The 24,833-nt window shown below is 41.2% G+C and overlaps 1 protein-coding gene and 1 pseudogene across 1 annotated transcript in view; one reads left to right on the plus strand and one right to left on the minus strand.

Moving 5' to 3' along the window:
* The window catches only part of ZnT35C (Zinc transporter 35C), a 103,056-nt gene that overhangs the window by 32,498 nt on the left and 45,725 nt on the right, over positions 1–24,833 (plus strand). The window contains exon 4 of the mRNA XM_065233973.1: positions 22,273–22,452. Coding sequence (XP_065090045.1) covers positions 22,273–22,452 — 180 coding nt within the window. The remainder of the gene's footprint in view (positions 1–22,272; positions 22,453–24,833) is intronic.
* LOC135711196 (uncharacterized) lies at positions 913–18,696 on the minus strand (annotated as a pseudogene).

Genomic DNA, 24,833 nt, shown 5'->3' on the forward strand with positions numbered 1-24,833 from the left:
ATAAGATCCATTCCCATGGCTTTTCCCGCCGCCGCCTTGTGATGGGGAAATTCCCTTCGGGCGTTTTTGTTTGCCATTCTTGATAGCTTTTGACTTTTCCAGTTAAAAAGAAAGAGGTACCGAAAAAACTTTCGGTTCCAGGATCCTTTTTCGCTCCCCGTCAGCTGCGTCATCCAGCTTCCTTTCCGTCCCAGACCAGTGGATTCCGGCTGAGCCTTGTTTGAGGCCTCCTGCCACCTCCCACCAACACACGGCCTGAGCCTGCTGTGTAGTCACAGTCTCAATTTTCTTCTTTAACTAGTTTTTCGTTATCAAAATTGTTTGAGCAATAGTGAGCGAAGAAGGTACAACCGCTCTGCTATTCGAGTGGAATGTTGAACTACAAAAAAATAGGAAGACAAAAAGATGTTCACCCTTAAGCGGGAAAGGAAAATCTTTAGCTCCAAGTTGCGCTACGCTAGGAATTTGTTGTTGTTGTTGTTGTATCTTTTCCCAGTACTCTTATTGCCCTTTGGGCGCAAATTTTGTTCCTGTTTTCAAATAGACTTTGTATTATGGAAAAAACGGAATCAAAGGCGTGTTCACTTTTACTTGCTTTTGAGTTGTCGTTTCCTTCAATCTTTCGAACGCTGATGACAGTGTTTGGATACATTCAGAACAATGCCAAAAAATCATTCCGGCTTAAAACTTATAAAAACCGTTTGACGTCAATTGATAGCATACACACTTAGAAAATATCTCCGACTTCGGTAATTATTTTACCGAAATCTCAACCGCTGAGCGGTCGGTAATGTTTTCGGTAAATTTTAGAATTACCGAACTGTCCGTAATTCTGATTGAAAATCAGCTGTCAAAATGATACAAAAAGATCGGTAAAGTTTACTGAACTAATTGTAAAACTAAATTACCGAACATATTGTTAATTTCAAAAGCCCGTGGGAATAAAATTGGGTTCTCAATAAAATAAAACAAAACACGTAATTATGAGTTTGAATTAATGTATTTAATTTTGTTTTGTATTGGATGCGTTTTCGTTATTTGGGATACATTTTTTTTTGTAAATTCATTCATTCAGAAACAGGTGAAAATGTAGAAAATCGTTGGATAAATGATTAAAGAGAATGCAAAAATTTAGCTCCCGTGGTGCTCAGAGTAGCAGTATGCAAAACAGCCCCGCGAAGAAAAAGAAAAAACTGCCTGTCAGTTGGAGCTGGTTGGACATTGAGCACAGTAAATGTCTCAAGAAGTATGTTGAACGCAAGTTTCAATTCTGCCAGAACCGGAATGGACCATTCGCTCCAGCGAATAATGCAATCTTCGCTGTTTTTCAACGGCTCTCCTCTTACGTACAAAACAGGAATCATCGATGCAGTTTGCGGAGGGCCATCGTCCATCTGAATTAATTATATTAAGATTTATTTTAATTTTTGTTTAGATTTTCAATTTGTTTACCTGTATCCACTCTATGATGCCCGATAGCGGGTTATTCTTCATGTTATTCTTACTTGTAGTATCTTGCTTTCGCTTTGATCCTCTTGACGGATTTTTCGACCGAATTATCGACAACGCTCGAACGAAATCTGTAAATAAATTGATTGTTTCAAGCTATTGAATATTTTCTAACGTTGTAAATTAATTTCCGAGATAATTTCTTACCATTTTGTATTTCTTTGAACTGATCCGAATGGTGCTCCAAAACTGCGAGTTCGATTGGTTCCCAATATTCACAGAAAGATGTTGATTCAGGTTTGATTTTGGCGTAATCCAGGCTTATCTGTAAGATGAAATGGTTAAAGTTTTACATCACTGTTGTAATTGTGATTGCCTATTGACTGGTGCTTATTATATTATTAAGATGCCTTAAAGATTTAAGATGAAAGAAAAAAGGGACCAATCATCGTTGATCGGTTCTCTTCATCGATTTCTCTTTTGCGAATAACGTGACTGCAAATTTGGATGAACATTTCAATAGGTCCTATCTGCATTGATCGAATCTTTTCATCGACTTTCTCTTTTGATAACAACAGCAAACAGATTTCGTGCTATATTTGCCGCATATTTTGATAAAGGAGGCTCTTATCTAGTGTCCAACACATAAATCACAATAGGGAATGTTTTTGCAGCTTTTTTCTTTTCTTTTTTTTGTGATTTTTAACAGATTGGCTAGTTCATCACAGCTGGAACGATGAAGAAAATCGATCAACTCAGATAGGACCTTACGAAATGTACATCTATAAATGCATTTTTTGTGTTGTTGCTCCGAGAAAGTCGATTTAGATAATCGATCAACAAAGATAGGGCCTTTTTAAATGTTACGAAGCATTTCTAGATAAACATTTCAAAAAGTCCTATCTACGTTGATCGGTTCTCTTCATCGACTTTCTCTTTTGATAACAACGGCTTTTCAGACGAATTTATTGCTATTTTTGCCACATAGTTTGATAAAGGAGATTCTTATCTAGCGTCCAAAACATCAATCGGAACAGCGAATGTTTTTGCAGCTGATTTATTAACGAAAGAGAAAAGTCAATGCAGAGAATCGATCAATGCAGATAAGACCTTCTGAAATGTTCATCTAGATTAGGCAGCATCTCAAGAAGCAAGCGATGCAGTAAGCAACGTAACTCTGGGAAACGGTATGAGAAGGAAACGTCAACAGAAACAGAACATAAACAAATTTCTTTTCTTCAAATACCTAACGAATAGCACGAATAGTGATCACGAAAAAAAGTTGGGATGTAGTCACTGTAATTTGTAATTTGTATATTTATTCGTGACGTGACCTATCACTTAACAAACTTATCTTAAGGTAAAGTTTGTCAACTGATATAAATACAAATTACTGTAACGACATCCAAACTAACTGTGCCTTTAAAAGATGACTATATTCTTACCAGTTCTCCATTGTAAGCAGTTAATACTGGAAAGTCTTTCAAATAGTTGCTGAATGTGTTTTCGCCGTCTTCAGAACGAGAAGCTTCACGATCGTTGAATGTCGCTTTCCATAACTCCACCACACGGAACTTGTTTGCTCGATTTGGGACAATAAATGTCAACTCCTGAATCTGATGAAAAAAAAAAACGTAAGAAAAATGAATTTCCAACTAACCCGAAATAAACAGATTTTCAGGTCTACCAGCAATTTGATATCTTGAAGGCAAGGCTCTTCGACTGCAGAAGCATTCTCTTCCTGATGATTAACCTTTGGTTGCTCAATCCGACGCCGTTTGACAACTCGTTCGTCTGATTTCCTCGCCAAATATTCCATGCGATAGTGAATTCGACCAGCATGTCGATTTATTCCGCGAGCATGTGCATGGAACCAAAGTGCCTAAAATAAATGTATGCATGAAAATGTTGATATGCAGCCAAAACCAGTGCAGTGTTCACCTGCGGAACGTCACAATTAGAGGCCGCCAGGATAGGATAGGTTTTGACGAGTGAGGCAGCGATTTGATTTTTATGGAAGTTTGTCGGTCGGCTATAAAAAAAATAAAATAAAGTGAATTCATCTTTGTTGGATAAAAAGTACAGAGAACAATGCAAACTCACCATCCGTATAGTGATTTTAAACATTCGCTGAGTATATTCGATATGAGCTTGTAAACCTTTTCGTTGATGCATGTCTCTTCTCGCAATAGTTCTTGAATAGCAGCTCCATTTGGAGTTCTTTAAAAAATCCGGTCGATGTTTATGATCTGTTCAAAGATTACGTTTGTATCATCATCATTCCAAGGTCAAATAAGAGCTTACCTGTTCGAGGTTAATGCCGTGATAAGGATCGTTTGGATCAATAATCGCTTCAACTTGATAAACTTCCTCGGTGGAAACCGTGGAAACATCTTCAATAATATCGTGAGTAATGTTAGTCTCATTACACTTGTGCTTCGTTTGAATTTTTTCAATTATTTTGATCATTTTCGTTGTCATGCTCATTCTGGCAAAATCGCGCTCGTTCAATGCCAGAAATATCTCCAAATCGTCGATTTCTTCTTTTTCTGGAAAAGATAATTAAATAAACTACAATATTGTTGCCGTAATAAGGAATGAAAAGGCTTAACAATCTACCTAGTAATCTTGGTTATAAAACCGTCTCGAAATGTATTTCTTGGAGTCTTGTTTTTTTTTTTTTTTGTTAATTACTTTATTTGTACAGGCTCATTCGAATAAACTTTACAGAGCCAAGTTATCATTTTCTTTATACATTATAAATGTCTTAAATCTAAAATTAATGGATTGGAACCGATTACTCGCGGTCTTCTCGAGGTTAGTGGATGACAATTGTTTGGATCGGGAGAGGGAAAAGGAGATTTGGAATATGATTTATGATTCAAAAATTTCACTATTTCTAAAACAAATACTTAATCCTATCGACGTTATATCAACTCTGTAATTATACAATTATTACAGAAACAAATCTACAAAAAAAATACACACACACATACAAAACACAAACTAAACACAAGGTTAATCAAACTTACAATCTATGGTTAATATTCTTCAAGAAAACATATATGAGTTGCATAAACTCCAGATCGCGTCTAGCCAAAATATCCCGAACTGGAACATTAGGTTGTCTACCTCGAGCCCGAAGGGAATCGTACAACTCGGATCTGACTCCACGGTGCTCAGCACATGACCAAATAATGTGATCTGCGTCCTGATAACCTTGTCCACATTCACAGAGATTACTGTCCCCCAGCCCAACACGGAACAAGTGAGCGCTTAGTGAATAGTGATTGGACATGAGGCGAGACATCACACGAATGAAGTCTCGACCCACCTCCAAACCTTTGAACCAAGGACACTTCGACACCTTAGGGATAATTGAATACAACCATCGTCCCAAACCCCCTTCACTCCATTTATTTTGCCAGCTGGCGAGTGACTGTTGACGATAAATGAAGAAAAATTCGTCGTAGGCGATTTGTCGATCGTAAATATCGCCTTCCATAGCGCCTACCTTTGCAAGCGAGTCCGCCTTCTCATTGCCCGCAATCGAGCAATGAGATGGGACCCATGCAAAGGTGATGACAAAAGATCTTAAAGATAAAGCACTTAGAAGCTCTCGTATTTTCATGAGAAAATACGAGGAGTGCTTTACCGGCCTCATGGAGCGAATAGCCTCGACAGAACTGAGACTATCCGTAAAAATAAAATAATGATCTGGTGCAAGTGAGGCGATCGTTTCTATCGTATAATGTATTGCCGCCAGTTCAGCAACATATACGGAACAAGGAGCATGAAGCATTCGAGAGGCGCTATGAAATTCGTTATAAATACCAAAACCAGCGGACGCCTCTATTAGTGATCCATCTGTGAAGAACGATCTTGCGGAATCAACTTGGCCAAACTTTGCAGCGAAAATTGACGGAGCAATCATGGAACGATGATGCTCTGGGATTCCGCGAATCTCTTGCGTCATTGATAAATCAAAATGAACAGATAAATCAAAATGAACTGTCGAAGTCGGAGAAGCAAACACGATAGGGATTATGCTGCGAAGGGCTGACATCCTGTGTTATGTACACGTAGTACAATGACATAAAACGAGTTTGAGGGTTTAGCTCAAGAAGCTTCTCAAAGTTTGCAATCACCAGTGGGTTCATAATTTCACAACGGGTGAGGAGCCTGAGGGATAATTCCGAAAACCGATCAGAGAGTGGCAACATGCCCGCTAACACTTCGAGACTCATCGTATGAGTCGAGTGCATGCATCCTAACGCGATACGAAGACAGCGATACTGGATCCGTTCCAGTTTGATGATATGCGTTTTAGCCGCCGACTGGAAGCAAAAACTACCGTACTCTAAAACCGATAAAATCGTTGTCCGGTACAACGTTAGAAGATCTTGCGGATGGGCTCCCCACCACGTTCCGGTAATTGTTCGGAGAAAATTGATCCTTTGTTGGCATTTCCGCTTCAGATACTCAATGTGGGATCTCCAGGTGCATTTTGAATCGAACCAGACCCCAAGATATTTGAAGGACATAGAATGAGTGATCGGTTTACCCAAAAGTTGAAGCTTTGGTTGTGCTGGGCTATGCTTCCTAGAAAAAACGACCAACTCAGTTTTCTCCGTGGAGAATTCGATACCTAGCTGGATAGCCCAAGTAGACAAATTGTCTAAGGTATCCTGTAAGGGTCCTTGCAGGTCGGCCTCTCTGGGTCCTGTCATAGACACTACTCCGTCATCTGCAAGTTGTCTCAACGTGCAGTTGTCCCTTAGACAATTGTCAATTTCTCTGACGTAGAAATTATACAGAAGGGGGCTTAAACATGAGCCCTGGGGGAGACCCATGTAGCTAAATCGTGAAGCTGTAGAGTTTCCATGAGAAAAGCTCATATGTTTCTCTGACAGCAAATTGTACAAAAAGTTATTAATTAATGGAGAAAGGCCACAAGCGTGGAGTTTGTCTGAAAGGACTTCAACCGATACTGAATCAAAAGCCCCCTTAATATCCAAGAAGACAGAAGCCATTTGCTCTTTATTAGCAAAAGCCAACTGAATTTCAGTGGAAAGCAACGCGAGACAGTCGTTCGTTCCCTTGCCCCTACGGAAACCAAATTGAGTATCTGAGAGTAGGTGGTTCAACTCAACCCATTTGTCCAGGCGAAAAAGGATCATTTTCTCCAACAATTTTCGAATACACGATAACATCGCAATGGGACGATACGAATTGTGATCTGACGCGGGTTTTCCAGGCTTTTTAATGGCTATAACTCTCACCCGCCTCCAATCATCCGGAACAATATTAAGCTCCAGGAACTGACCAAACAAGTTCAACATGCGCCTCTTAGCGACGTCTGGGAGGTTCTTCAACAAGTTGAACTTGATTCTATCAGCCCCCGGAGCCGAATTGCCACACGAAAGGAGCGCGAGTGAGAGCTCCAGCATTGAAAAAGGCTGGCTGATCTCGTCTACCGAATTCATCGTTTCGCGAGGAATCATCTGTGCCGGCACAGAATCAGGACATACTTTTCGCGCGAACTTGAGAATCCAACTATCGGAGTACTCCTCGCTCTCGTTGTTTGAAGACCGGTTACGCATCCTTCGCGCCGCATTCCAAACCGTATTCATCGACGTTTCGCGCGATAATCCGGCCACGAATTGCCGCCAGTATCCGCGTTTCTTGGCTTTGATGAGGCTCTTGAGTTCGCGTTCAAGAGCCGAGTACGCTTCGAAATGTACGGGTGTTCCACGTTTCCGGAAAAGCTTAAACGCGTCGGACTTTTTACGATAAACCTCAGTGCATTGCTGGTCCCACCAAGGGGAAGGAGGTTTCCTACGGAAAGACGTTCCTGGAACCGGCCGAGTTTGAGCTTGAAGCGCGCTGTCCAAGATCAGATTGGAGAGGAAGTTATATTCCTCCAACGGTGGAAGCCCTTCTACCGACGTTAGGGCATCTTCTATCACATTCTTGAACTTTGTCCAATCGATATTACGGGTAAGATCGTACGCGACGTTAACGGGTTCCGACGGATTGAACCCACTGGCAACTGAAACTTTGATCGGCAAGTGATCACTACCGTGGGGATCTTGGATCACATTCCACGTGCAATCCAACGATAATGAGTTAGAGCAAAGTGTGAGGTCTAATCTACTTCCATTCGAGGATGGGCCAGCCAAACGTGTTACTTCTCCATTGTTAAGAATTGTCATATTAAAGCTGTCGCAGAGGTCATATATCAAAGTAGAACGGTTGTCATCATACAGTTCCCCCCAGCCTGTACCGTGGGAATTCAAATCTCCCATAATCAACCGTGGAGCAGGAAGTACCGAACAGATATCTGAAAGTTGTTTGCGATTAACAACGGCTCTAGGAGGAATATAAACAGAAGCAATACAAAGGCTCTTACCTTTAATAATAGCCTGACATGCAACAACTTCAATACCTGGAAATTGTGGAAGATTCACTCTATAGAAGGAATGGCACTTTTTGATCCCCAAAAGTACCCCTCCTCCACGCGAATCCTCACGATCCAGTCGAATAATGTTAAAATCATAAAAAGGAAGATCGATATCTGAAGAGAGCCAAGTTTCACAAACAGCAAATGCATCACAATCATTATTGTGAATTAAAAACTTAAAAGAATCTAATTTAGGAATGAGACTTCGACAATTCCACTGTAGAACAGTGATCAAATCCCCGACCTCGTTTGGAAAATTATCCATCGAAGGAAATGATTGCTGCAATGAGGGGCCACTTCAATGTCAATTGCTTCAAGAGGGTCTTCACAGAAGGAAGCATTGCCAGAACAATGCTTTTGAGAGGATCAGAAATATTGAGGTACTTGAGAATATCGTCCACAATTTTATCAAATGAGAACAACCCGGATGAAGAAGGGGCTTCTGTTCTTAAAAATGGGCCATCAGGGGTTTTTGATGTCCCCGGGAGAGATGGAAAGTTCTGGTTATAGTCAGTTCTGCGGAAACCAGGAGGAGTTGAAACTTCCTTTTTTCCATCACTCCTTGATTTGGGCAAGCTGATTTGGGGTTCCTTATCTGCAACTTTCCGCGAACGGATGCGTTTTCGTTTCCGTGCAGAACCTTCCGGAAAACTGAAAGAAACTCCCTCCTCAGCCAAGTCAGAGTCAGACTCGTCATCAGACAAAACAGCAAAGGGATTTTTGTCGTTGGTTGATGGTGTGGCTGTTTTTAGCATTGCTGCAAAAGACTGCCTGGAACGCTCCTTAAGAGAGCGTTCTAGTTTCTCCCCGCGTTGTTTGTACGCCGGGCACGATGAGAGACCATGAGGAGTTCCCTTACAGTACACGCATTTTGGTGCAGTGACTGTGCAGGCGCCATCCTCGTGCTTCTCCCCGCATTTGGAACAGCGTGCCTTGCTGCCACAGTGAGAGGCCGTATGTCCCAACTGTTTGCAATTTTGGCAGTTCATGACCCGAGGAACAAACAAACGCACAGGTAGCCGAAGTTTTCCCAACTCGATGTAGTGAGGAAGGGCTGAACCAGAAAAGGTCACCCGAAACGAGTCTGTGGGGGTAAAGCTCTTTTTACCCTCGCTGAAAGATACTGAGTTCAGCTTCTGGACTTCCAGTATCTCAACCGTGGGAAGCAAGGGGTTCTTGAAACGGCCAACCGCTTGCTTCGCCAAGATCTCGGGGGTCAGACTCGCTTCGGTCACCACACCTTCGATCTCCACATTACGAGCTGGGATGTACACTCTATACTCGAGTGTAAAGAGCTGGGAGGCAGCAATCTCGTTAGCTTGTTTCAGGTTAGAGACGACAACGCGAAGTTTATTGTACCTCACCTTCGAGATTTCGGTCACGGCCGAGAACCGCTTCGTCAGATCATTAGTAATTTGCATTACATTCAAAGGTTTCTTTTTGGGCTGAAAGTAAACAACCCATGGGCCAGTCGAGTCTTCTGGGTAGGCTCGCGATCGGGGGCTTATCTGTCCCTGTCCATTACCAGACTGAGATGACGAAGCAGGGATGACATCATCTGATTTCTGGGATGACAGACGTTTTCGACCCTTCTTGCTATCGCGTGGCAAAGTGGTGTCATCTTCCGACAAAACGTCCATTTCGTCTTCCGACAAAATGTCCATTTTGCCGTACTAGTGGGAGCGAAAAACGCTCTACCACTGCAACGATAATCAAAATTACTCGGACACAATACACGAGAAAAAAAAAATACAAACACAGAAACACAAACTTAAAATTTAACTGATGGGAGAAAGAAAGAAACAAGAACAAAAACTTATCTGATAATCCTATACTACTACCACCGAGCGTTTACACAGCAGCAGCGGAGCGACGCGCAGCTTTGATGATCTTCGATCCGCGTGTGCGGGCGGTCTTCGTTGGTGTGTGCTTGTATGAAGCTCGGCACTCAGCTGAACACACGAGATGGATGAGCGGTTTGAATGTGGAGGCAGATGCTGACACTCGATGACGATGATCCGAGTGCACAGGTATGCGTGACCACGCACCGATGGTGCGCAAAATGGTTGGCGAATTGGCAATCGCAAAAACAATTTTCCTTCCGATGATGCCGAAAACACACTTTCTTCTCAGAAAAAAAAAACTCACTTTTTGATAAATTTATCGGGAATTATGCCGGGAATCACTAAGCGAGAAAAAACTGATTATTTACGTCAGATAATAGCGAGAAAACTTCCAAATTAACGGAGCGCGAAACAAGTCGACCGTACTTCTTGCTAGGACGCAGTGAGATGTGGAGTCTTGTGTTGTTGACCAAAATGAGTACGTCGTGTGTATGAAGCAGTTTTCTATACATACAAGTTCATCATTACTTGTGACATCGACTTCATAAGCTTGAAAGAACTCGTTGTACCATGTTGTAGAGCAGTGTCGTAATAGAACATAAACTTGTTTCTCAACAACCACAAGTTCACGAATTATGGCATAAGAAGGAAATAATGGGTTTGAATGTTTTTTAACCCAACAATTAGGTTCGCTCGAAGCTGGATGCCATTAATGATCACTGCTTTCGGTAGTAAAACTATTTCAATAGCTTCTTCCAGATAAAGGTAACTGAGACATTCTTCACGTTTTACAAGTTTTGCCGAAATATAGTTCAACTTATCACAAAAAGGATTATCTAAAATGTTAATTATCATTCGGAAACATTGCCTTTTCCCAAGACTTGAACAAATATTTCTAAAATTTTTGCAAGTAGCTGCTTGAGTTTTTCCGATTTTATTGGTCTGTTCGAATTGGAGGCAATTATACTGCTTCATCGATCCGCTCTTTCGTATACATGTAGTATAATGTCGCAAACGGTGTAGCTTATTAATACGTTTGTCAAATTTTGAATAAAATATTTGTTCGAAAAATTTGACATGTTCTTCGAGCTGACATAATAAATTATCTGATACAACGGGGGACATTATTATTCTTACAATATTGATCAAATGGCCTATTAGCGGCATGTATTCACATTCCTCTGGGACTTCCTGGCAAATCAGAAAGGGTAGTGCGCGAAGAAGCAGAAGTGTCTGCGCTGAGGTTTGCCTTAACTTGTGCTTCGTAGGGTGCGAGATCATTTCATTGGTGAAGTTTGGAGATGGTTTGTTGCATCGATCGTTGAAGCCATACATAAACGTATTGATCCGATTGTTGATGAATTTTGCAGTAATGTTTGAATTTTTCTCTTTGTGATAATGATATAAAACCAGTTGGATCGTCAGAGGAATTACTCCTTCCGCTAAATCATGCATTCCATCCAGAGCAAAGTTATCAGTAATGTGGAAATATTGTAAATCGTTAAAAACAGATCCTGAACATTTTAACCCACATTCTTTAGGAGTTATTGATCCATTCTGCACCAAAGAAAGATGTTGGTCATACCAGTCTTTATCTTTGAGGGCATGCTCTGAAAATGGATCTTCATGAAACTTTTTTCTGGTTATTTGGCATATTCTGCAAAATAAATTAGCACTTGGGCTAAGTAAGCCGAAGACGTCGTGAACTGCCAACGTATCACCGCAAAATATGGTCATAACTGCTCTCAGCATAAATTTTTCGGTTCCATAATAAACTTCGATTCCTTCTTCTAGTGCCTTTAAATCGGAAATCAATGGTTCGAGGATTCTGGCATATCCGTTTTTCTTCACTTCGATGCTCGTGCAATGCACTAGTGGGAATACCGTTCTTGTGGAGCTATTCCACTTTTCTGGAAAATTCTGGATTTTGAAGCTAAAGTTCGAAACTTTATTAATCCCCGCTCTTGAGCTCAAATCGTTACCAAGTTCAACGTCATCTTGATAGATACTTAAACGAACGCAATTAGGGAATTTTTGAAAATATTCGTTGGTTTTGAACGTTTTGCCGGAGCGGAAAGAGCTGTATTCGGTTACACATGGAATGCTCTCGGACGACAAAAAAGCCTCTTCCAGATGCTTCCGATTCTCCGGATTCCGAAAAATCAGCTTTAAAGTATCTATCAGGCTGATATATGATGCAGTTTCGTTTACCAGGATTTTTTAGGCACAGAATTGATGTGGCAAACATCTTCTCGACGGTTCAACAAAATATCCCTTGAAACCGGAGCTGATACTGATAATTCATCCAGAAATTTTTTCTGTTTTTGAAAAGTGTTAACCTGATCAAACAGTTGATTTAGTTGAAACAAGTTACGCAAGGAAACAGTTTGTTCTGAATTGAGAAACAAATTTTGGGAGTTCAAAAACTTCAGAGTAGTTGCCTCTAAGTACTCCGTTACATTCTTTACAACTGCTTCACACGTTTTTGTAAATTCTGATATTTGAGACTGTGGGAGTCCAACATCGTACGTTATTTTGCAAATGCTGATGTTAATTATCCTTTTAATTTCATTGAGCGAGATGTTGGGATCCAAATCTTCATTGTTTGCATCTGTCGTATATTCCGGTGGCAAGATTGAATGATTCATATTGTTTTGAATTTGAGGTTCTTGGCTCTGAGACTTTTGGCGAGTGCAAGCTGGATGTTTTTCTAAAATATGCCGTTTAAGCGCATACAAGCTTCCGTAACGGGAGCCGCAATGATTAAAAGTGCAATCAAAATACACTTGAGAAGGATTGAGTTCATTTTTCCGGATATGTTCAGTGATGTGACGCTGCAAACCGGAAACGTAATTTGGAACTTCAGCCCCGCACAGAAAACATTTAATTGCAATCTTAAAGGAAGAACTTTTAGACAAATGCAAGTGTATTACTTACGGAAAATGTGTACCAGACGTTCATCCAGCTGATGCAGATCATTAAATACCGCTTCCATGGTTTTTTCACTGTTTTTTTTTCCCTTTTATTTAAAAAAGAACTTCTCGAAGCAGCAGTTGACGTGAAACATGAGAATAAAAATGGCTGACAAGGTAAAGCTGAGTTACGGATAGTTCGGTAAAACGTTGTCCTAATTTACAATATTTCGGTTAAAAAATTACAGTGTACGGCAATTAAAAAGTTTTACAATATTTTCGGTGAAAAGCAAAAGATTACCACAACATTATGCCTATTTTTTAAGGTTTTTCGGTAAAATTTGATAAAACTACCGAAAGAATTGTTATATTTGCTGTTACCGAATAGTTTCAGTAAAAAAAATTACCGAAGTCGGAGATATTTTCTAAGTGTGTACTCATGGATGTTGTATTAGTTTTACATCCACTGATGAAATAGTCCGAAAAATACATTTTGCCAGCGCTGTGGAGTCAGAGTCGGACGCATTTTTGAACATAAGGAGTTGAAGTCGGAGTCGAAGAAAATATACTCACTATAAAAACTTATTTAAAACCCACCATTCGGACCAACTGTAATTTGTTTGGCTCTTAATCAAAACGATTGGATTGCAGTGCCTACCGTAGCTGGGTTAACTGTTGATTTCGATCTAACAAACCTCTTCATTATAACTTTATGGATTCGGTGCAGTGCACAGTAGGTTGGCCCAAAGTTCCACTTTGTCAGGAAACCTGGGTACTCCCCCTCCAAATGATAGCTACAGGTGTTACAAACAAACTTTTGTACGGTGGCAACTTTAGGAAATGTTTTTTAGAGGTCGTCCCGAAGAGATTTTTGAAAAAAAAATATCATTTTTCATAGCTAACATCGAAAAAATATGTGTTATTCTTAAAATTTCAGTAAAACCTTATCGTTTTATATTTTTTACCAGCTCCTCAGGCTCCAAACTAGAAGAGATAAAATTGTAACAATGTTAGACAACACAGGAAGTAGAATTCCGTATTGGCAAGTAGAATGCCATATTCAGTATGGCTACAATAATATAGATCAAGTACAACAGTAACAAATATTATTTAAAATTTAGTTGTTAGATAATTTAAAACTGAAGTTTTTAATTAGTTGTTTGGGCATGTCGTTATCGTTCTGCTGGATCGTTAACAACACGCAAGCTGTCACATCTTGTTCTCGCAGCAAGATAATCAATCATGCTGATCCAGTTCCTGGGATCATGCAGGAAACTACAATCGAGCCGTGTGACGTAATCTTCCACTCCTTTCCGACCGTAATTTTTTGATTCCATAACGACTCCGTAAAACTAACGCGATTGATGGATGAACTCACCACCAAAAGAACGTAGTGGTAAACAACAGTCATCAAAACTCTCTCACTCCGACACTGGTAGGCACCCAATAGAACATGTGGTGGTTGAGTGTGATGTAAGAATGATGAATCAAATCCCGCTTACTAGGGGAATTGAACCCTGTCGTTATCACATCACTGTGTATGAGTAAAATTGATCAGGGTAGCATCATTTTTTTTAATTCTTTATGGGAAGTCTACCGCTCCGAAAAAAAACATGTTTGACACGTTTTTATTTTTCTAAAAATATTGGGACAAAATATCAAAAACCCAAGAAAATCAGTTTCTTCCTTAGATTCTTGACAAAAATTGCATGTAACAAAATTTTTGCTACCTCATCATGAAAAAAATATTGGACTATAAACCGAAAAGACGATGTTTTGTGGTTTTTTGAGTCCAACTTTATTCCATGATGACTTAAAAAAATGTTTTTGCACTTTAATTTACTTTAGAAAATTAAAAAAACATGTGATTTTTTTATATTTTTGATATTTTTTTTTCAATATTTTTAGATAAATTGAAACGTAATTATTTTTTCAGAGCGGTAAACTGCCGGTAATCGCAAGTCAGTCCCATCTGCATTTTAATCAATTATGAGTTAGCATCATTATTCAGTTTATCTTTCTATGTTTTTTTAGATGAGCTATTGAAAAAAAGGTGGTTTGTTGAAGAAAAATGAAAACCAATACCAAGTCAAATTTTCCCACACCGAAAAATAACTGCAAGTCAGTCTCATTAGAAAAAAATATGTAAGAAATGTTAGACAACACATCGCATCATGAGATTTGTCTCAAGACAGATTTGTCCACTTCCCCTAGGGTATCTGGAACATGTCCTGATTTGGCCAATATAGTTCTTACGGTACTCAGTTTGACAACCAATGGATGGCTTTGAATTTTCATTTGATTTGATGTATCGCTTGATGGATTTTGATTTAAAAAGGATTTACCACTTCCCCGGAGATACCCGGAACATGTCCAGGTTTGGCCAACATGGTGCTGGTCACTAATTATGACTCTTATCAATCTTATTTTTGAATGCTCATGTGAATTATGTGAATAATCAATTGATTTATCGCATGGTGGTGGGTTTGGTGCGTTTCTGAAAAGCTCTGGTCTGATGAAGACCCATACTCACCGGAATACGTTCCGGCCATAGCTTTGGAACCAGCAAAACAAATCCAGAAAGATTCAATAACGTTCTATGGGACCATGGTATCTTTCTACTGTTCAATACTGTGCTAAAATAATGCAGCATCGTCATGGAATTGTGACTGACTTGCGGTTATTTTTCTCATTGACGTTAAATGTAATCGCAAGTCAGTCCCATTCAGATTTTGGCCATAAAATAAAAAATTTCACGATATTTTTTTCAATATTTTATGGTAAACATAGATGTATTCTATTACATTGTATGTTTATTTTTAAATTTATCCCTCCAAAATAAGTGTCAAATCATAAAACTTGTAAAATCTTTCAACGCCGTTTTCTCATTTCCAGTTTTTTACAGATGGGACTGACTTGCGATTATGGGCAGTAAACTTCCCCTTAAGGAGATTTTTAGCCTATGGCTAGTTCATCTTCGGAGAAAGGAGAGGTCTCAGAGTGAGTTACCTCTAAATACATGATATATTCAAATTTCGTAAATAACTTTGGTTGCTGGCTCTTCAACTTATATGGACAAAATAAAAAATATATTAAATAGTGAAACAGAGGAACAACAGAAAACAAAACGAATAATCCAAACAAAACAGCGCTCAGCTGGCATGGGTCCAATAGGAGAAATCCATCCAGCTGAGATGTACCGACGGCCGAAAAAAATTCCTGCTATACCAAGTGGTAGATTTTGGCTTCTTTTAAGAAGGTTTCTAGTGCTGCCGAGGCCAAAGCATCATTCCCGAGCAGATCGCTTCCGAAGATTTTAGAACTCCGGGCAGTTGCACTGGATGTGTTCGACGGTGTAGGGTACCTCGCAGATGATGCAGCTTCTGCGGAACGGCAGGCCACCATAGTTATAGTAGAGCCGCGAAATCACGCGTTGATCCCTCAGGTTGTCCAGTTCGCTCCATGCTTCAGTTGACCCTTTGACTTTGCGGATGATTGCAGTTCTGTTGCGAAAGCAATCGGCCTCCTATGCCGCTCGGATGGTCCGCATGATCCACCGTCTGACGTCCTGTAGGGGTACCTTGTCGGTGAGTCTGGGACCCGATGTCCCGGCTCCTGCAAGATGATCAGCAGACTCGTTACCTGGTACTCCGCAGTGTCCGGGAATCCATGTGTAAACGGTGTTCGGTGGGGCGTACTTGATAATCGCCTGGATCCATCGTGTTTTTGGTGCTTCCGAGGTGATCGCTTGAACGACGCTGTGTGAGTCGGTTAAGATAAGTATCGGTTTTTTGGCTGGCGTCGTAGCGGCATGGAATACTGCTGCTTTCAGCAATACCGTCTCCAAAAATCCCAATACCTACTCCGTTTATCGATCGGGAACCGTCGGTGTACCGGTGTGCGTGGTCGGCATAGTTTGACCCAAGTAACTCGGCGACCGATCTGCGCAGAATCACCGATGCATCCCCTGCTTTGAAGCGGTTCTTGATCCGATTCGCCAATTGGATTCGTAAAGAGTGCCAACTTTTCTCTCCATGCCAATGGACTTTGGCCACTGGGGGGAGGTCGATGTCGGCGGCCGTGCGGAAAACTCGTCGAGGAGAAAGATTGTATTGTTTCCGGAGGTATTGGCGGAAAAGGCGGCGGCTTTTGTGGCAATATTTGCGTTTAGGCAGAACCGGAAAGGAAGAAGACCCGCTTCGATGCATACGGCGTCTGCTGGAGTGGATGGCAGGAGACCAGATATGATGCGGATGTAGCTGTTGTAGACCGGTGCTAGGGTTCTAACCAGCTTCTCGGAGGCGTCTCGTAAAGCAACCTACTGTCGATGATGACTCGCGCCACCCGAAACCGAACATCGCGGTTGTTGGATCGGTAAGGCCGGGAGATCGTTTTAACGTAGTAGAGTCTACTGCGGCGGTCCTATTTGACCTGTTGGAAATGCTGGTCGAAGGAAAGCGTTCGGTCGATCAGGACGCTGAGGACGCGAATTGTTTTCCTTGTTGGAATGGCTTGGTCGTGGATCGTAATTGGGGTGTTATTGACTCGGTGATGAGACGGACAAAGGTGGAATCGGATGTTCTTCCTGGAAGACAGCTGGAAACCCATCGAGTCGGTCCATTTGACGACTGCAGAAACTGCCGCTTGCGCTTGCCGTAGGGCTCGGATATGTGTGGGACCGGTGGCCACAATCAGCGTAATCAAATATGTAAATGCGCCCAGGTAGCCGGTTAAATACCCCCTTCATTTTCACTAGAAACAACGTTACTGCGATAACAGAGCCTTGAGGGACTACGGTCTTCTCGCTGAAACTTTTCGACCGCGTGTTCCCCACCAATACACGGAATGACCAGTCGGTCAAGAAGTTTCGTATGAAATACATCATATGCCCCTTCCAGCCCCAGTTTGTAAGTTTTTCCATGACGGCTGGCGTCCATGTACGGTTGAAGGCCTTGGAGATGTCCAATGAGATGATTTTCCTGGTCGTAAGCTTACCTGGACGTACCGAAACCTTCGGCAGCTTTTTTAAAAGTGGATACCCGAGATCGTCAGGTCCCGCAGATTTGCCGTTGCTGCGGCTTAGTGCGTGCTGGAGTTCCTCCCAGGAGAAAGGCTCGTTGATCTCGAGGTTGTCCGTGTCAGGCGGGATGTTGAACTCAGCGACTGATGTACGGGTAGGCTTTGCCAACCGCTGAATCTGGCTATTGTAACCGGAGATGGCCGAAATTTCTGCGAAATACCCTCCGAGTTCTTCGGCGACGGCTGCCGGTTCGGAGATGGTAGCTTCGTTAGCTTGTACATGTAATGGCGTCGAATGCAGTTTACCGCTGAGAGCATTAACCCTGCTCCATAGATCGGCAGAGGACTGGGAGGCGTTGATGCTTTCAAGAAAACCAGACAAACTGTTTAACTTCGCACTTCTCACTTCTTTTCTGCATTGAATATGCAGTGCACGGTACCGGGTTAGTTGCTCTTCCCTGTTTGGGTCATCTGTCAGGGTTCGCCTGAGTTTCCGTAGAGCTTTCCGGCGGGCTTTAACGGCTTTTTTGGTATCTTAGCTCCACCAACGGAGGGCTTTTCGTACAGGCAGGCTACTGGTCTTTGTTATGGTAGCGGATGCAGCATCTAACACCAACTTAGAAAAATCCGGGATGGTTAACGGATTGCGTTCGAGGATCAGGGACAGAATTGTCCCCTGATACCCATCCCAGTCAGCCTCGTCGTACCACCAGCAAAACCTTTTAGTGACTTCTGGGGCCGTGGCTGACGAAAGCTGCATTTGGATGGGGTATTGATCACTTCGGTACAAATCCGCATTGGTGCACCACGTGACTTTTCCTGCTATTGAACGGCTGATCGAAGAGACGTCGATAGCCGTGGCGTGACGTCCGTTGAAGAATGTTGGGTTTCCATGGTTGAGCACCGCCATGTCTTCCTGATGGAGTAGGTCCATTAGGATGCTTCCTCTAGGATCCGGACGAGGACAGCCCCAAGTTGGATGATGCCCATTGAGGTCTCCGACAAACATTCTTGGTTCGGGTAGCTTGCTGAAAACGCCGGTGATTTAATTTGACAGATTTTGTAGCAAAGTTCTCCCACATGGCAGGTATGCACAGGCTATCGCAATGTTTGCCGGCTTCTCCAATTGAAAAGCAACTATGGAAAGATCAGTTCCCAGGTCAATCTCGTTAAAAGGTATGCTTCTTAGAACACCGATGGCTACGGAGTGGCGACAATTGCTACCTCTTTCGAGGGTCCAGGCGTATTTTCCGGTAAGCGAACGATCCATCTGGTAGCATCAAGTCCACGGTAGCATAGTGGTAGAGCGCCCGTCTAGCGTACTGGGAGGTGTGGGTTCGATTCCCACCATATCTCACCACCCAAATATTGTGAATGTCGAGGAATGGAACTGTATCCTGGAAAATGAAGAAGAAACCATCCACAGCAGGGCCCGACGGTATAAGCTATGAAATCCTTCGAAGTATAAAACCGGATGTAAGATAAAACGTCACTAAAACAGATCTCAACAGAATGTGGAGAAGTGGAAGAAGTGATGGAAACCTAAACAAAACGACACATGATTGTTATCAACAAGCTCACTTCAATAAGGAGACAAGGACATATTGCTGGGGCGGTTTTTATAGACCTGTCCAACGCATACAATACGGTCAAAAAAGGTACGTTGGAAAATATCTTGTACGGTTGCAAAATGCCATATCTACTGACCAATTGTATCGTAAAATTCTTAAGAAATAGAAAGGGTTCAAATTCAGGTAGGAACAGGAATGGTGGAAATAAGCATCAGTGATGGGTTGCCTCAAGGCGATGTGCTGTCACCGACATTGTATACACGGCTCAACTACATGGTACCTAACCGGAGGAAACAAACGATTTTAAATTGGCTCACTACTTGACTAGCTTATTGGTCCCAAGTACATCTATAAACGTACCCCATTCTAGTCGAAATTCTAGTACTACACTATGTTTGTTTTGGTTTGCTATGAAAGTTTGACCAATACAATGAGGGGCTCGTGGATTTTTCTATGTTCCGAGGGGTGCATCGATTAGCTTGCGACCGAAGATAATACCAGAGCAGAGCCAAAAAGTTGAGCACGTTTCTTCGGGCCTTCTGGTCTTAGAGTTACCTCTATGCTTGCACTGTACTTATGTAAAAATGTCCGGATAATCGAATGGTGATGGTCCCTTCTTGGTTAGACTTCAGGAAATGGTCAGTTTTGCCTTATGTCTATTTGTCTATTTTTGTTATAAAATTTATTTTTCAAAAAAAAAACGTCAATGAATGTTGAAGAAGGGGCCCTGGTCAGCCGTACGACGCAACTTAGTCGCGATGCTCTCACAAGAGCGCTGGACGGTACTGAAATCATTCTCATTTTTTATTGAACAGCCGTTATACACACATAAACACTTGGAGATTACACCTAATATGTTTGATTTATCTTCCACCAACATATTTATCTAAATATAATTAACGAAAATGGGAAATAACGCATATTAAACACATTGAAAGAGTGGTGAAATAGTGTCGGTGAAAGGGCTTGAAGGCCATAATGAGGTTTCGTTTCAACTCGATAATCGACATTTCTCTCATAGAAAGTGATGAGCAAAGAAACGACGAGAAAATCCAGAGAATTTCTTTTTCATTTTCATTTCGTACTTATAGTCTAGTTAGGTTTGATGATGCGTTGAACACGTTGTATGAAAGTGTCAACACTTGAGTTCATTTTAGAGCATCAAAAATGTAGAGCCATGACGATGACATTACATTTTTTAATTGGATGTGATATACTTGTGGTTGATCTGCTATTGGTATTGTGGTTTTTGGCATCTTGAGTAAAATATGCCATCATATTAATTTTCCTTCTTTCAAAAGCTTGTTCTTGTAATTTGGCTATAAAACAAAAGGTAACATTTTTATGGATTTTTTCTTCTTTTTTTTTGAGCAATTCTTTTGAGTTTTACTGTTTTCGTGATCGTTGGCACCATGAGCAAAATTTACATTCAAACTAGTTTTGTTTCTATTAAAAATTGATCATCCTTTTCTCACACCAATCTATTTGACCGACTGATAGTTTACTTTGGCTGAAAGTTTCTGTAGGAGTTTTTCTTCTTCATCTTTTTTTCTGACATGAGACGGACATGTACCAGAACAAGTGACCATTTCACCACACCAATAGCCCAAACAGAACTCACTTTACACCAATACAGTAATTTGAATAAAATTTCTTTCTCATCAAACACTATTTAAATTATTCAGTATCCCGAATCTAAGCAATTCTACAGTTTTCATACAACTTGTTCTACGTGTCCCTCCAAATTATCCAGTAGCATGCCGGCCCTAAGACTCAGTTCAGGGGTTTCATGTTGCTGAGCTAGTTATCCGGGAGTCTTGGTCGAGCCAGAGTAAGTTTTTTCTAGTCTCAATTCAGATCACTTTATATATTAAAATATATTTCAAGATCTCATTTCAAGATTTATAAAAAAATGATCGCGTTCTTGATCATAATTATAAGAAAACCGACTTGGAAAGCTATTCAAGAAGCTAATTTTAAAGACACGAAAAAAATGTTGAGACCACGCATAGATACAATTTCAGGTGAGGCATTTTTAGCCTGCGATTTCATTGCTGAATTCTCCTTATTTTCAAACAATTTATTCTGTTTTTGAGGCCAGAAAATGTTCTTCGCAACTGTAAATACATAATTTTCCAAAATTTGACTTATTGACCATTCAGCCTAATAACCTTCGGACCAATGACCGTTCGGCCTAATGACCCAGCATCGACAAAGATTTTAAAAACTATCCCTTGACTGTTCCCTCTATAGCCCACTTTGAATCTGGCCAATTCTTCTTCAGCACCATAACTCTCGACATTCTGAATCTCCCCTACTTGACTTGACTTGGCAATAACAACAATTCCCCTAGGAAGATATTTCATAAATTCATAGTTCAAAAAAGAACCGGTCCAAAACAGGAGCACGCAATGTTTTGTAATAAAGAAAATAGTTGTTTAGTCTTTTCTCCCATTCATCCTCCTAGCGTTGGTTGGTTCACTCTGGGTGGGGCAAAAATGTGAAGACAAATATCACAGTTCCTTTATCTCTACCCGTGAGTGGAGGGTTGCATCCCTGGCGGCTCACGGGATCTCCACGTTCGTTCTCGACAATAGACTCTTTTTTTTTTCTTTCTGCACGGTGCACATTCTCTCACATGTGAGCATAACGGATGCGACGCCTTCGCCACTCGTACCTAGATGTGTGGGGTTTTGTATGCGAGGGAGTCCTTAATCCCTGAACTTTGCGTCGAAAGCCAATTTGGCGTATAAAGGAAATAGGATTGCATTTGTATCCTGAGGGGCTTAACTTTTTTTTCTCGCCTTCAATTTTCCCGGTGTGCTGCTGGCTGTCGCTTCCGAGTTGTGTGTGACTTTTTGAACTTCTTTGGGTGTTTCCTTCTATTCAGGTTTGACCTCGATGCTCTTTCGGGTGGGATTCAGGGCAATTGTTTGATAACGAACGGTGTATTCTGAACTCGAAACTGAAATTATCGGCTTTTTTGTTTTGTGTTTCGTTTTTAACAACGGCAGGTTATCGTTTGGATGGCATCGGGCTGAAGTGATCGGTGCCCTGACGTCGGTTCTGATGATTTGGGTCGTGACGGCAATTCTCTTCTACCTGGCCATTCTGAGAACCATCAATCGGGACTTCGAGGTGGACGGCAAAGTTATGCTGATAACTTCCGGACTGGGCATACTGGTGAATGTCATGTAAGTACGCAATCGGGGGGATATTGAGGGAATTTAGGTAAACCTTTTGTGTGCAGCGATTGCACATTTTCGATTAATCGATACGGGTAAATCCAATTTATTGTGAACACCACTGCGGCAAGTGGACAATTCCCAACATCCACGTTGGCCGTGTGGAAAATGATGATTAAAAATTAGTCTGCACTTGAAGAACCACAACCCTTATGTACGTTTTATCCTCCACGATGACGGGGATGACACCAGCAAGAGCAAGTACACATGTATCGTTCAGTTTAACGAACAAAGGGCAGAGGTTTTCGTACAGACAGGCTATCATCGTCGCAGGGGAAAAAAAGCCCCTACTGCTTGCGTGAATGTGAACTAGGTGGAATCACATATCCGGAAGTCATGCTGCTAAGCACGTCGCAAAGCTCTAGAACGGTGCTCATGGCGGTGGGGAAAAAGCGTACACAGACAAGAGCAACAGATTATCTCACACATTGAGTGTGACTGCGGCTGGTTGGCAGGATGGCTAAAAGCGTGAAAGTTCGAGGACCTTTGTGACCCTTCCAGGTTGGCGCTTTGTGTAGAGCCACCACCGCCGCCGTCATGAGGACAGTATATTGTAATTTAGCGTTATCATCGTAAATTCGTTATTACTCAACAGTGACAGCGAGGGTGATTGATCGACGACGTATAGCATATTGGATCAAGAAGCGCTGCTCGTGTCGTAGCTTCATTATTACTTTTTTAATTACCTTGGTCGGTTGTAACGGTGGGCGATGGAGTATAAAACAGCTGCGTATTTTGAAAAATGAAATCTATAGAAGTGTTTTCCAGCAGGAGTGTTGAGTGACAGCCCATGTTCAGGCGGTATACATTTTACACATCTGAAACGTGCAGCTTTATATTCTTATATTCGTTGGTTTGGTGTGTCCAATTCTACCCCGTGTGAAGACCCACTGCTTTTGACGGTCCTGATGGTCGATTATTTAATTTCTTAGGTGTTCAGTCGTAATTACCAACGACTCACATCAGTAGTAGTGGAAACATTGTTGTTTAGGAGCGGAGCTGTGTGTCATCGAATTCCAATAATACCGGAGTGTCCGGTGATCCAACAGACTGTGACGTCTTTTAAGGATGCTCCATCTTCAACAGAATTAACCAAGTGGTGTTTGGAATTACGTTTGTTTAACGTGGTTACTCAGCTGGCGGAGTCGGAAAGGATTACTGTAGATGTTTTGAAGCATGTTGATCAGTAGCATCGAGGGCAGTTGCTTTGGCTGAGAATGTGGCTGATGACTGTCAGGCATACTTTATTATTTAATCTAGAGCCATTGCATAATGGGATTTTTTTTTCAAACAAAGGTATTTAATGCAATATCTCAAAATGCCGCTGAATATGATGGATATTTAAACATCAAAAGTTTGCTTTTTTGACTGATGTCATGTTCTAGAGCTTGAATTGATTTTTCCCAATTCCACTGAATTCAGCCATAATCAATGAATACCACTTTTATTCTTTTGCTTTCCGGAAGAGTTCTGGAACTGAGGTGATCCTATTGATCCCGATTGTCGATTACTGTCCATTGGGTGGTCTAAAAATTAATTTTGATATCACATCAAACTGGATGCTGTTCAATCGTGTCAAAAATAAAGTGTAATATTACTTGCTAAAAATGACAAAATTATCATTAATACAGTGCAAACTGGCATTACGCTGCTTTTACTGCATTATTTTTTTTGTGGCCATAGGTACATGAGATTTTCGACATGATTGAAGTGCATCCTCTTGGATGTAATATTAAAAGCTTATTTTTTGCTGCGTTGGATATCAAAATTCCGTCAAACATGGATTTTTAGTCCCTTTACGTCACACCGTTACTAAAAATACCCATATTGAGGGGTATTTAGCAGTATTTTTCTGATTTTCTGTAACCGGAAGCCACCATCTTGAATTAAAAAATGGAATCAGACAACGATTTTAGGTTCCTACACGTCCTCCCGATTTTTAAAAATACTCGTATTTTTAGGTAATTGACAGTATGTACCAGTTTTTATCTAACCGGCTGCCGCCATCTTGGAATTCAAAATGGCGTCAGAAATGGATTTCCGGTTCCTACATGTCACCTTTATTCCAAAAATAACAATATTGTTGGGTATTTGACAATAGTTTCAAAAATCTCTTTTTACGAAGTCAATAGTTTTTTTACGCACTAATTCGATTTACGAACCTCCGGTTCGGTTCGTAAATGGAGGTTCCAGTGTAATAGAATACGGTGGAATAATACGTGCCAGAAGGTAATATGACCAATAGCGCATATTTATATGTTTTTCAAAACAAAGCTTAAAGGGTTTCACCCAGAATCACTAGAAGAGTTGCTGAACTTTCATCTGGGAAA

Source organism: Ochlerotatus camptorhynchus, unplaced genomic scaffold, assembly GCF_037179485.1.
Source record: "Ochlerotatus camptorhynchus isolate MF236.1 unplaced genomic scaffold, CSIRO-AGI_Acam_v1.1 ptg000424l, whole genome shotgun sequence".
Lineage (NCBI taxonomy): Eukaryota > Metazoa > Arthropoda > Insecta > Diptera > Culicidae > Ochlerotatus > Ochlerotatus camptorhynchus.